The sequence below is a fragment of the Ranitomeya imitator genome, chromosome 7 (genome assembly GCF_032444005.1).
Source record: "Ranitomeya imitator isolate aRanImi1 chromosome 7, aRanImi1.pri, whole genome shotgun sequence".
Lineage (NCBI taxonomy): Eukaryota > Metazoa > Chordata > Amphibia > Anura > Dendrobatidae > Ranitomeya > Ranitomeya imitator.
Window position 1 is genome coordinate 188,799,932 of NC_091288.1, and position 13,683 is coordinate 188,813,614.

At 46.5% G+C, this 13,683-nt stretch overlaps 1 protein-coding gene across 1 annotated transcript in view; it reads right to left on the minus strand.

The window, feature by feature from the left end:
• PDILT (protein disulfide isomerase like, testis expressed) overlaps positions 1 to 13,683 on the minus strand; it is a 42,724-nt gene that overhangs the window by 22,382 nt on the left and 6,659 nt on the right. Inside the window, exons 3-7 of the mRNA XM_069734242.1 lie at positions 12,712 to 12,845; positions 12,287 to 12,424; positions 11,632 to 11,742; positions 11,404 to 11,529; positions 7,157 to 7,354 (exon numbers count right to left, since the gene is read on the minus strand). Of these exons, the coding sequence (XP_069590343.1) occupies positions 7,157 to 7,354; positions 11,404 to 11,529; positions 11,632 to 11,742; positions 12,287 to 12,424; positions 12,712 to 12,845 (707 nt within the window). The remainder of the gene's footprint in view (positions 1 to 7,156; positions 7,355 to 11,403; positions 11,530 to 11,631; positions 11,743 to 12,286; positions 12,425 to 12,711; positions 12,846 to 13,683) is intronic.

The following is a 13,683-nucleotide window of genomic DNA, read 5'->3' on the forward strand; positions in this document are numbered from 1 at the left end:
AGGTACCGGGCGAAGAGGAGGTGGAGGATGAGGAGGATGATGGGGATGAGTATATTTTTAATGAGGAAGCTTTCCCGGGGGCACGGGAAATTGGTGGCGTGGCAAGGCCGGGTTCTGGTTTTTTGAGGGACACAAGTGACGTAGATTTGCCTGCAACTGCCCCTCAACCAAGCACAACCGCAGATTTGACAACGGGAACTTTGGCCCACATGGCGGATTATGCCTTGCGTATCCTCAAAAGGGACACACGCATTACAAAAATGATGAACGATGACGATTACTGGTTGGCCTGCCTCCTTGATCCTCGCTATAAAGGCAAATTGCAAAATATTATGCCACATGAGAACTTGGAACTAATATTAGCAACAAAACAATCAACTCTTGTTGACCGTTTGCTTCTGGCATTCCCTGCACACAGCGCCCGTGATCGTTCTCACACGAGCTCCAGGGGCCAGCAGACCAGAGGTGTTAGAGGGGCAGAAATCAGAAGTGGCGTTGGACAGAGGGGTTTTCTGACCAGGTTGTGGAGTGATTTTTCTATGACCGCAGACAGGACAGGTACTGCAGCATCAATTCAAAGTGACAGGAGACAACATTTGTCCAGTATGGTTACAAACTATTTTTCATCCCTTATCGACGTTCTCCCTCAACCGTCATTCCCATTTGATTACTGGGCATCCAAATTAGACACCTGGCCAGAATTGGCAGAATATGCATTGCAGGAGCTTGCTTGCCCGGCAGCTAGTGTCCTATCAGAAAGAGTATTCAGTGCTGCAGGTTCAATACTAACAGAAAAAAGGACTCGTCTGGCTACCCAAAATGTAGATGATCTAACCTTCATTAAAATGAACCACAACTGGATTTCAAAATCTTTTGCCCCACCCTGCCCGGCTGACACCTAGCTTTCCTATGAAAAGGTCTTGCCTGTGGACTATTCTGAATGACTTTTCCAATCTCGTAATTTTCTTCACCTGATTGTCCAGCATACGACATGTTTCCACCTCACGAAATGGCCAAACTCCCCACACGGGGCCGTGCTATCGCCACTTTGCGCTTGGACCCTTGAGAGTGCTGTTTGTCTGAAGAGGTGGGTGTGGCCGCTTTTGGTCGACGGCACTGCCACTGGGTCCCTCATAGTACAATAAAGTGTCTCTGGCGGTGGTGGTGCGCACCCAACGTCAGACACACCGTTGTAATATGAGGGGCCCTGTGCCTGTACCGCCGGCCACAAGTCAGTTCCCCCCCCCAGCTCAAACAGTGCTCTACCACTAGCAAAATTATCTCTCACAGCTTCACCAATGTGTAGTCTAGCCGCTGACATCCTTCAATGCCTGGCACTGACAATACCATTGTTTTGACATTTTTGTTATGTTAGGCCTTCGAAGCCTGTCTGCGGTCCCTTCTTTCTACAACTACTACACTGACCAGGCCACTGCTGGCCGTGTTACCCTGGAACCAATTTAAAAGTGCCTACAGTCAGCCCAATTTTGTTATGTTAGGCCTTCGAAGACTGTCTGCCGTCACTCCTTCCACTAGACTTCCACTGACCATACACTGCTGCCCATGTACCCCTGGAACCAATTTAAAGTGCCTACAGCCAGCCCAATTTTGTTATGTTAGGCCTTCGAAGCCTGTCTGCGGTCACTCCTTCCACTAGACTTCCACTGACCAGACCACTGCTGCCCGTGTACCCCTGGAACCAATTTAAAAGTGCCTACAGCCAGCCCAAGTTTGTTATGTTAGGCCTTGGAAGCCTGTCTGCGGTCACTCCTTCCACTAGACTTCCACTGACCAGACCACTGCTGCCCGTGTACCCCTGGAACCAATTTAAAAGTGCCTACAGCCAGCCCAAGTTTGTTATGTTAGGCCTTGGAAGCCTGTCTGCGGTCACTCCTTCCACTAGACTTCCACTGACCAGACCACTGCTGCCCGTGTACCCCTGGAACCAATTTAAAAGTGCCTACAGCCAGCCCAAGTTTGTTATGTTAGGCCTTGGAAGCCTGTCTGCGGTCACTCCTTCCACTAGACTTCCACTGACCAGACCACTGCTGCCCGTGTACCCCTGGAACCAATTTAAAAGTGCCTACAGCCAGCCCAAGTTTGTTATGTTAGGCCTTGGAAGCCTGTCTGCGGTCACTCCTTCCACTAGACTTCCACTGACCAGACCACTGCTGCCCGTGTACCCCTGGAACCAATTTAAAAGTGCCTACAGCCAGCCCAAGTTTGTTATGTTAGGCCTTGGAAGCCTGTCTGCGGTCACTCCTTCCACTAGACTTCCACTGACCAGACCACTGCTGCCCGTGTACCCCTGGAACCAATTTAAAAGTGCCTACAGCCAGCCCAAGTTTGTTATGTTAGGCCTTCTAAGCCTGTCTGCGGTCCATTCTTTCAACTACTACTACACTGACCAGGTCACTGCTGCCCGTGTACCCCTGGAACCAATTTAAAATTGCCTACAGCCAGCCCAATTTTTTTATTTTAGGCCTTCGATGCCTGTCTGCGGTCCATTCTTTCAACTACTACTACACTGACCAGGTCACTGCTGTCCGTGTACCCCTGGAACCAATTTAAAATTGCCTACAGCCATGTGTTATTATTTTAGGCCTTCGATGCCTGTCTGCGGTCACTCCTTCCACTAGGCCTCCACTGACCACACCACTGCTGTCCGTGTACCCCTGGAACCAATTTAAAATTGCCTACAGCCAGCCCAATTTTTTTATTTTAGGCCTTCGATGCCTGTCTGCGGTCCATTCTTTCAACTACTACTACACTGACCAGGTCACTGCTGTCCGTGTACCCCTGGAACCAATTTAAAATTGCCTACAGCCATGTGTTATTATTTTAGGCCTTCGATGCCTGTCTGCGGTCACTCCTTCCACTAGGCCTCCACTGACCACACCACTGCTGTCCGTGTACCCCTGGAACCAATTTAAAATTGCCTACAGCCATGTGTTATTATTTTAGGCCTTCGATGCCTGTCTGCGGTCACTCCTTCCACTAGGCCTCCACTGACCACACCACTGCTGCCCGTGTACCCCTGGAACCAATTTAAAATTGCCTACAGCCAGCCCAATTTTTTTATTTTAGGCCTTCGATGCCTGTCTGCGGTCCATTCTTTCAACTACTACTACACTGACCAGGTCACTGCTGTCCGTGTACCCCTGGAACCAATTTAAAATTGCCTACAGCCATGTGTTATTATTTTAGGCCTTCGATGCCTGTCTGCGGTCACTCCTTCCACTAGGCCTCCACTGACCACACCACTGCTGTCCGTGTACCCCTGGAACCAATTTAAAATTGCCTACAGCCATGTGTTATTATTTTAGGCCTTCGATGCCTGTCTGCGGTCACTCCTTCCACTAGGCCTCCACTGACCACACCACTGCTGTCCGTGTACCCCTGGAACCAATTTAAAATTGCCTACAGCCAGCCCAATTTTTTTATTTTAGGCCTTCGATGCCTGTCTGCGGTCCATTCTTTCAACTACTACTACACTGACCAGGTCACTGCTGTCCGTGTACCCCTGTAACCAATTTAAAATTGCCTACAGCCATGTGTTATTATTTTAGGCATTCGATGCCTGTCTGCGGTCCATTTTTTCAACTACTACTACACTGACCAGGTCACTGCTGCCCGTGTACCCCTGGAACCAATTTAAAATTGCCTACAGCCATGTGTTATTATTTTAGGCCTTCGATGCCTGTCTGCGGTCACTCCTTCCACTAGGCCTCCACTGACCACACCACTGCTGCCCGTGTACCCCTGGAACCAATTTAAAATTGCCTACAGCCAGCCCAATTTTTTTATTTTAGGCCTTCGATGCCTGTCTGCGGTCCATTCTTTCAACTACTACTACACTGACCAGGTCACTGCTGCCCGTGTACCCCTGGAACCAATTTAAAATTGCCTACAGCCATGTGTTATTATTTTAGGCCTTCGATGCCTGTCTGCGGTCACTCCTTCCACTAGGCCTCCACTGACCACACCACTGCTGTCCGTGTACCCCTGGAACCAATTTAAAATTGCCTACAGCCATGTGTTATTATTTTAGGCCTTCGATGCCTGTCTGCGGTCCATTCTTTCAACTACTACTACACTGACCAGGGCACTGCTGGCCGTGTACCCCTGGAACCAACATCAGAAAATATAAAAATAAGTATTTTGCTTATAAAAAAGAAAATACTGGTGAGATATCAAATGCAGACATTTTAACATTAAAAACAAACACACAACTCTAATCTGGTACAGTACTAAAAATGGCCACCAGCTACAATTACTTTCTCCTGCAAGTAGTTAACTGAAAGTTTTTTTAAATTGAAAACACACATATGGCATCCACCGAGTGTTGTCCTGTCGCGTCTTCTTTATATTATTGCCGAGAAGATGCAAAATAATGAAAATAATAAAATCATTAATTACCAAAATAATAGAGAAAGTCAACACCACATTGCAAATAAACATTCATTCCAAATAAAGAAGCAGGGCGCGTCCGAGGGTGAGTATATACCTAATAAGAATATAATCACCCTCGGACGCGCAATGCTTATTTCCAACAGCCTTCCTTCCTAAGAATCAGCCCTTCCGTCGTGTAGAGAGACGTTGTGTTACACTCCAAGGTGTTCCCCAGGTTGCCTTTCCTGAGCTTCGATCTTCCGGCTCTCGTTTAGTAGTTCTTGGAAACTACTCTGCATTAGGCCTTCAAATTGGGTATGGGGTGTAGAGAGATGGTGTGTTCCACTCCAAGGTGTTCCCCAGGTTGCCTTTCCTGAGCTTCGATCTTCCGGCTCTCGTTTAGTAGTTGTTGGAAACTACGCTGCATTAGGCCTTCAAATTGGGTATGGGGTGTAGCGAGAGGGTGTGTTACACTCCAAGGTGTTCCCCAGGTTGCCTTTCCTGAGCTTCGATCTTCCGGCTCTCGTTTAGTAGTTCTTGGAAACTACACTGCATTAGGCCTTCAAATTGGGTATGGGGTGTAGAGAGAGGGTGTGTTACACTCCAAGGTGTTCCCCAGGTTGCCTTTCCTGAGCTTCGATATTCCGGCTCTCGTTTAGTAGTTGTCGGAAACTACGCTGCATTAGGCCTACAAATTGGGTATGGGGCGTAGAGAGAGGGTGTGTTACACTCCAAGGTGTTCCCCAGGTTGCCTTTCCTGAGCTTCGATATTCCGGCTCTCGTTTAGTAGTTGTCGGAAACTACGCTGCATTAGGCCTACAAATTGGGTATGGGGTGTAGAGAGAGGGTGTGTTACACTCCAAGGTGTTCCCCAGGTTGCCTTTCCTGAGCTTCGATCTTCATGCTCTCGTTTAGTAGTTGTCGGAAACTACGCTGCATTAGGCCTACAAATTGGGTATGGGGTGTAGAGAGAGGGTTTGTTACACTCCAAGGTGTTCCCCAGGTTGCCTTTCCTGAGCTTCGATCTTCCGGCTCTCGTTTAGTAGTTGTTGGAAACTACGCTGCATTAGGCCTTCAAATTGGGTATGGGGTGTAGCGAGAGGGTGTGTTACACTCCAAGGTGTTCCCCAGGTTGCCTTTCCTGAGCTTCGATCTTCCGGCTCTCGTTTAGTAGTTCTTGGAAACTACACTGCATTAGGCCTTCAAATTGGGTATGGGGTGTAGAGAGAGGGTGTGTTACACTCTAAGGTGTTCCCCAGGTTTCCTTGCCATTGCTTCGGTCTTCCGACTCTCGTTTAGTAGTTGTAGAAAAGTACACTGCATTAGGCCATACAAAATGGGTATGGGGTGGAGAGAGATGGTGTGTTACACTCCAAGGTGTTCCCCAGGTTGCCTTTCCTGAGCTTCTATCTTCAGGCTCTCATTAAATTGTGGTTAAATGGAACAACTGCATTTGGCGTACTAGTTGGTTTGGGGCCTACTATCGGTGTCTGCCACTCCTTGCTGTTCTCCTCCACTGAACAAAGCTGTGCCGCCTGTTTACTACGGTTGCCAATTTTGAACTGCATTTCGACTACTTACTGATTTGGCCCTACTCTCTGTGTCAGCCTCTCATTCCAGTTGTCCTCCACTGCAATGCCCCCTGGTTATTCCTGTGTTACCAATTTTGAACTGCATTTAGCCCACTTTCTTCTTTGGGCCTATATCTGTGTTTCCACTTCATCGTGCCCATTGCCCAGCCAGTGATAGATGAGTCTGCTGGTACATTGACCCATAACGCAACATTCCCCGTGCACGCTACACAACAACATTGTGACCCTGCTGAAAGTCAGGTTGCTCTTCCCGCATACCATACCACCTTACACGGGGACAAAGAGGAAGGTGCAGATGAAAGTGCAGGTTCCTTCATCAGGTGGGGGGAGGAATACTAGTTGGCGACGTCACTGGCACAGGGCCTCTCATAGTACGCAAAAGTGTTGCTGCCGGTGGGAGGCGCCCCCGCCGTGCAAACACACCGCTGTACTTTGAGGGGCCCTGTGCCAGTGCCAATGCCAACGAGTGGGCCCCCCCTGCTTGCTCAGGTTCACAGCACTTGCAAAGTTGAAATACTTACCTCTCCCTGCTCCACTGCCGTGACGTGGTCCAGATTTCCTGGGCCCACTAATTACTTGAACCAGCCCTACCCCCCACAACTTTAGCCAAATGACCCCCAATTTCAAATGCCTTCCAATTATTATAAGGTAAATTACGCTTGACAAGCTTCATTAAGAAGAATGGATGGTTTTGACATTAAAATGGCCACTCTAGGTGTTTTCCTGGCCCCCACTCACTGCCGACTATGCTGCCCCATTGACTTGCATTGGGTTTCGTGTTTCGGTCGATCCCGACTTTACGTCATAATCGGCCGATTTCACTCGACCCGACTTTGGACATAGTCGGGTTTCGCAAAACCCGGCTCGACTCTAAAAAGGTCAAGGTCGCTCAACTCTAGTCCTGAGCGCATAACGACATATTATTCAATACCACTATTGACCACTAGTAGGCCAATAGTATAGCAATAAAAATACATAAACTGCAGCAATCAGGCTTGTTCACTACATGGCAACTGTGATGGTAGAACAAATACATAAAACATATCTCAGGCTGTAAACTAGACATCCTGTACTATAGTCCCGAAACAAAATATATAATAAATGGAGAGCTGCAGTCTATATTTTTGGAGAGGGCCTCCATACTTGCCTTTCAGGAGCCGAATATACATTACCTTGGCTTTTCCATCCAAATAACGCTGGCAAAAGCTTCTGATATTCTCAAAAGTGACGTCATCCGCTGGCATCCTGTATTTAATGTCACTTGTCAAGTTTAGAATGCGAACTGCTGGGACGTCCACCTCTGTGATTCGGAAATATTCAAAGATTCGGCCATTACGGGTTTCATCTGTGTCAGCCACTACAAATACAATCTGGTGGACGAATAAGAGAGAAGTGTTATTGGAGTTTAGCATCTTCGCTGGCATCGTCTTCATCCTCCTATGAAGCTCAGCGGAAGGTTGGACCTTATAGGAGAATGTCATTAGCGCTATTTTTACTAAATTTGCGTATTTAATTTCCCAGAGGAGCATGCATGGCTTATAAGTCTCCTCACTCGGATATGCCAGACTTGGCTTGTCACTCTCCACAAGGAGAAACACTACCCCTTTGACCCAAATCCAGAGCCTCTCACCTAGTCAAATCAGATCTCATACTTTGCACTGATGAGAGGGAACATCCCGAAACACCGTGTCTGCAAACTGAGATTCTGGTTTGGCTTTTATCTCAAATCATATTGCAAGGCTCGTTAAAGAGTCGATATTGACTTTTACAATCAGCCCTCCCTCCCCCCCCCCCTTCCACGAGGAAGCCCATCACGCGAAAACGCGCGTCGGGGCTGCGGCATTCACGTCCACCATTATCCCATTCACACATGGGTAAGCATTTTGCTATAGCACCATCAAGGGCACTATATACATTCAATTAGTTTGGGTAACTTTATTCCATATATGGCCTTGTTCAGGACATTTTACCTGACTGTCCTGCTGTAGGTATTATGGGGTTTCACATTCCCAATATATCAGTACACGGTCACCTTGTACAAAATAGGACCCTCTGACAACTCCACTACCTATGTTTGACTTGCTTGTCAGTGTGCGAGTCTCTCAGTATTTTTGTGCAGTAATATACTCTCTAGTATGGATGTTTGTAACCTTATCTATGTGGCACCCCTAGGGGTATTTGCCACAAAAATAGTTACTGACACTAAATACAAGTAATAAGATAGCAAAACTGCACTACCACCTCCGGCCAGAAGGGGGAGCTCCAGAGACTCCCCTTGATCCATTCTGGTCTGAGAGAAAAACTGGCAGTTGGGCTAAGGAGCTGATAGTGAGAGGTCATACAGCTGAATTTCTAACAGCCCTATGACGGTTTCCAGGCCCAAATCACCGGCCTGAGGAGAAAAGGGACAGAGAAAAAGGATATTGGGAGAACCGGGTAGCATTAATCACTACCCAGAACAGGCGCAAAGACGGATACCAGATCCGTGGCTGTATTCATTATATATAATACAGCAACCGGAAAAACGTGAGGTGATATCAGCTTCACTAGGGCCGGACGCAGCAACAGACACAGAGTTCAGCGGTACTCCCGGAGGGGGTAAGCCGATAAAAGGACTCGGGTTGCCCGTCGAACCAGGACCCAGAGGGGACAGATTGGGCCGGCAGCCAGTTCACATACAGCAGCAGGGCCACACAGAAACTGCGTACAATAAGAGGCGAAGACCCCGGCAGGGTCAAAGTAATTTAGAGTTCCCATACAGACTCCGGTGACAGGACTGGTTGTAAATCCCTTTATGTTAAAGTAAACTGGTTAAACGTTTCAACGCCTCAGACTTTCATTTGGACAATAGCCATCTATCCAGGATCGGGATCGTCACCGCTGGGAGAACCTGCTGCTGATCAAGTAAGTGCCTGTCCCCTCACGATACCCCTTACACTGTGCATTGCCTGAGGCCACAGCACCGGGTCAAGCCACCCGTGACATCCCGCTTAAGAGACAGACCCCATTGGTCCGGTGCTGGGTACCCCGGCCTCCTGGGCGACACATCTACATTTTGGATATATGCTATTTATGATGGTCTGTGTTGCCTGGTCTTCACCAATTGTATTCATTTTTGTCACTATTTTTATATTTACCCCTTTTTTTTATGTGAGTCAATAACATTTTTCATTATAATTACTTGATTGAGTCTCATCTCACTTGGTATTCTGGGGCAAAATGCTTCAATTTTTGTAGGAATCCCATTAAAGAGTCGATATTGACTTTTACAATCGCTGCTTACAATAGGTGGCGCTAGAGTTCTAGTCCTCTTCCTCTCTAAAGAGACAATTTGTATATTTAATTTCCCAAAGGAGCACGCATGGCTTATAAGTCTCCTCACTAACATGCCAGGCTTGGCTCTCTTCACAAGGAGAAAATTACACCTTAGACCACTGTCCAGAGCCTCTCACCTAGCCAAATCAGATATCATACTTTGCACTGATGAGGGGCAAACACCCTGAAACACCATTTCTGCAAATTGAAATTCTGGCTTGGCTTTTATCCTAAATCATATCGCAAGGCTCGTTAAAAAGTCAATATTGACCTGAGGAGCATGCATGGCCTATATGTCTCCTCACTCTGACATGCCAGGCTTGGCTTGTCACTCTCCACAAGGAGAAGCGTTACCCCTTAAGGTACCGTCACATTAAGCGGCGCTGCAGCGATATAGGCAACGATGCCGATCGCTGCAGCGTCGCTGTTTCGTCGCTGTGTGGTCGCTGGAGAGCTGTCACACAGACAGCTCTCCAGCGACCAACGATGCCGAAGTCCCCTGGTAACCAGGGTAAACATCTGGTTACTAAGCGCAGGGCCACGCTTAGTAACCTGATGTTTACCCTGGCTACCATTGTAAATGTAAAAAAAAACAAACACTACATACTTACATTCCGGTGTCTGTCCCCCGGCGTTCTGCTTCCCTGCACTGACTGTGAGCGCCGGCTGGCCGTAAAGCAGAGCGGTGACGTCACCACTGTAATCTGCTTTACGGCCGGCCGGCGCTGACAGTGCAGGGAAGCAGAACGCCGGGGAACAGACACCGGAATGTAAGTATGTAGTGTTTGTTTTTTTTACATTTACAATGGTAAAAACCAGGGTAAACATCGGCCCTGCGCTTAGTAACCCGATGTTTACCCTGGTTACCAGTGAAGACATCGCTGAATCGGCGTCACACACGCCGATTCAGTGATGTCTGCAGGAGATCCAGCGACGAAATAAAGTTCTGGACTTTCTGCTCCGACTAACGACGGCACAGCAGGATCCAGATCGCTGCTGCATGTCAAACACAACGATATCGCTAGCCAGGACGCTGCAACGTCACGGATCGCTAGCGATATCATTGTTAAGTTGTTCAGTGTGAAGGTACCTTAAGTCCCCCAAATATGGAACACTAAAAGACAAGGTAAATAATTAAACATAATTATTTTCACAAATATAAAAAAAAAAAAAAAAAAAAAATTTAGTTTGCCCCTCTTTTTCCAGTTAAAAAATAAAAAAAAATGTAAAAAAGCATATATTGTTTTTAAATTCATAAACATCCTATCAAAATAGAAAATGATTTAACTTGTAAGGTAAGCACTATAAAGAGAAAAGAAATCAGACTACCACAATTGTCGCTTTTCAGTTACAGCCCCTCGCTAAAAAATGCAACAAAAAGCAGCAAAATGGCATATATAGCCCAAAATTAAATAAATAAAATTCTGAACATTTTTATTGAACGCTAGTTAAAAAAAGAAAAATAAACTATCAGGTTTTCCCCACCACAAATTAGGTTTGATATTGATGTAGTCATACTGAGCTGGAGAATTATATTGTCAAGTCAATATTACTGGACAAAGAGTGTCACTAAAACAGAACCCCGAAAACAATGGCTGTGTTGCATTTTTTTTTTTTTTTTTTTTTTTGGGGGGGGGGCATTTTATTTTTATTTTACAGTCCATTACATGGTAAAATGAATGGGACTATTCAAAATTATAACTCGTCTCTACAAAAATAAACGCTCATGGGACTATGTGGAGGGAAGAATTGGAAAAAAAAAAAGCTATGGCGCCTGGAAGAAGTAACAGGAAAAAAAAAACCACAAAAACAAAAATTGCTTTACATAATCTAAACCTTATCAGGACAAAAATAGGTTTCCTTGTTATGGTTGTGCAAGTTTTTATTAGCCAAAAGTGAGGACCGGTCATAAATACATCAAACATAAAATGGTGTTTTCGGATTCTTACTTATTGATCCCTCTGCAGTATTGGCAATCAGTGACTGTGCTGCTGCTGCCACCTGGTGGCTATTATTGTATAAAGCGCATTAATACAATAATCTGTTTTTCTCTATTGTTTTATGTCATTGTGAAAGCGATACAAAGCCTTATAAAAGTCCAAACCTTTCCTCTGAACTCCAGCGCAGCGGATTCATAACTTTCATACATTGCACTAAACTGCTCGGATGTTTTTGATGCAAAGAGAAGGATGTGATTATTTATCGGGACATCGAATATAGTCACAGACGTCTGGAAAATACGAAATGGGTACACGACGCATCAGCGAAAACTGAAAAAAGTAACATTTCTGGTCCTAATTAATTATGTTCTAGTTTTCCTCTCTTGACTCACCTCCAAGTTATACTCCGTTACCACATCCATGATGTACGTCCGGATTAATCGCACCAGATCCTCTTTGTTTTCAATTTCTTCTTCTGATATCAGATAGTGGACTGGGTTATCCTTCCATAGAAAGGAACACAAATATTGTCAGCGACTATCCAGCGTTTTACAATAGGTCATTCTAGGTTCAACATTGTGTGCTGGTTTTTTAACCCTTTAGTGACCTTTGACGTATATTTACGTCAAAGGTCCTGTCCCTGCCTTTGCTGTGGGCTCCACTCCGAGCACATCTTTCCCTGCACATGATGACTGATTTAATCAGTCATTATGTGCTCCACCCATGGCTGTTAACCAGCTAAATCCCAATGTTAATCATGGACAACGGAATTTAACATGCGCCGGCAGGAAGCGCGTCATACATTCCGCTCATCTGCACCCCTGTCATGTGATTGAGGGGCGCCGTTGGGTTGTCAAGACAGCTGGGCGTCTGCTGATAACTCCGTGCCTGTCAATACGATATTCCTGTGAATGCCGGCTCGTGGCCGACGTTCATAGGAGATCATGATTTCTACTATACACAGGCACATATAGCACAGGCGATTGGATGATCACTGCTTCAAATCCCTAGAGTTTTTCCTAGAGCGTTGGGGAGGTCATTCCTTACCCTCTTGTACACTGCAGCCATGTTCTGAGTTATCCCAACATGTAGCAGAACATCTTCATTGGTTACAACACCGAATGGAAACTCTGGGACATCTCTTGACGCTTCTGAGAAATGATCCGCAAAACTACTGCCGGGATCCTGCAGCCGTTTCATAAAACGTTAAATAAGGATGGAAAAACAAGATTTTATATTAATTTCTGAACAACCATCAACCCAACATATAACAATACATATGGGACTTGATAAAGGAAAAAATATTGTCACTATAAGGCTATATCCACACAAGGATCTGCTGCTCCTTACAGTGTCGGCATGGAGGATGATATCTTACGACGTCTCGTGCTCAGTAGAGGTCTCCTCCACCACCGGCTGTCAATTTATCTTGGGGAGTTTATCCGTTCAGGGCACATTTATATGTTTGTTACCTTCAAGAATCCAACCACAGAGACTTTATCTGGCTGAATAAAGGTCTCAAAATGGTCCGTGCTGTTAATTAACGTTGAACTGGGTCCCATCCGTCTGTTTATCCATGTCACGAAGGCAGAGGCCGTTCTAACGCCTACAAATATAAAAGAATGGGGTTGGACCATGAACAATATTTATCATCTACACGCAGAAGAAGGAACATAGCTCCTTCATTCCTGTCTGCATAGATATGGTCCTACATACCAATCAGGGCTGTGGAGTCGGAGTCGTGGAGTCGGAGCCCATTTTGGTGGAGTCGGAGCCATGGAAATTGAGGAATCAGAGGTTTGGCTTACCGACTCTACAGTCCTGGCAGGGCTGTGGAGTCGGTGCCCATTTTGGTGGAGCCGGAGTCATGAAAATTGAGGAAAAGGAGCCCTGGCAGGGCTGTGGAGTCGGAGTCGTGGAGTCGGAGCCCATTTTGGTGGAGTCGGAGCCAATGGAAATTGAGGAGTCGGAGGTTTGGCTTACCGACTCTACAGCCCTGGCAGGGCTGTGGAGTCGGTGCCCATTTTGGTGGAGTCGGAGTCATGAAAATTGAGGAGTAGGCGCCCTGGTAGGGCTGTGGAGTCGGAGTCGTGGAGTCGGAGCCCATTTTGGTGGAGTCGGAGCCATGGAAATTGAGGAGTCGGAGGTTTGGCTTACCGACTCTACAGCCCTGGCAGGGCTGTGGAGTTGGTGCCCATTTTGGTGGAGTCGGAGTCATGAAAATTGAGGAGTAGGAGCCCTGGCAGGGCTGTGGAGTCGGAGTCGTGGAGTCGGAGCCATTTTGGTGGAGTCGGTGTCATGGAAATTGAGGAGTCGGAGTCAGAGGTTTGGCTTACCAACTTCACAGACCTGATACCAACTAATACTCTACTACAGGTCCAGAGCAAGAAGGACTCTCCAATGAATGGAGTGGTAGCACTGATCACCTCTCAATTCCCACTGGG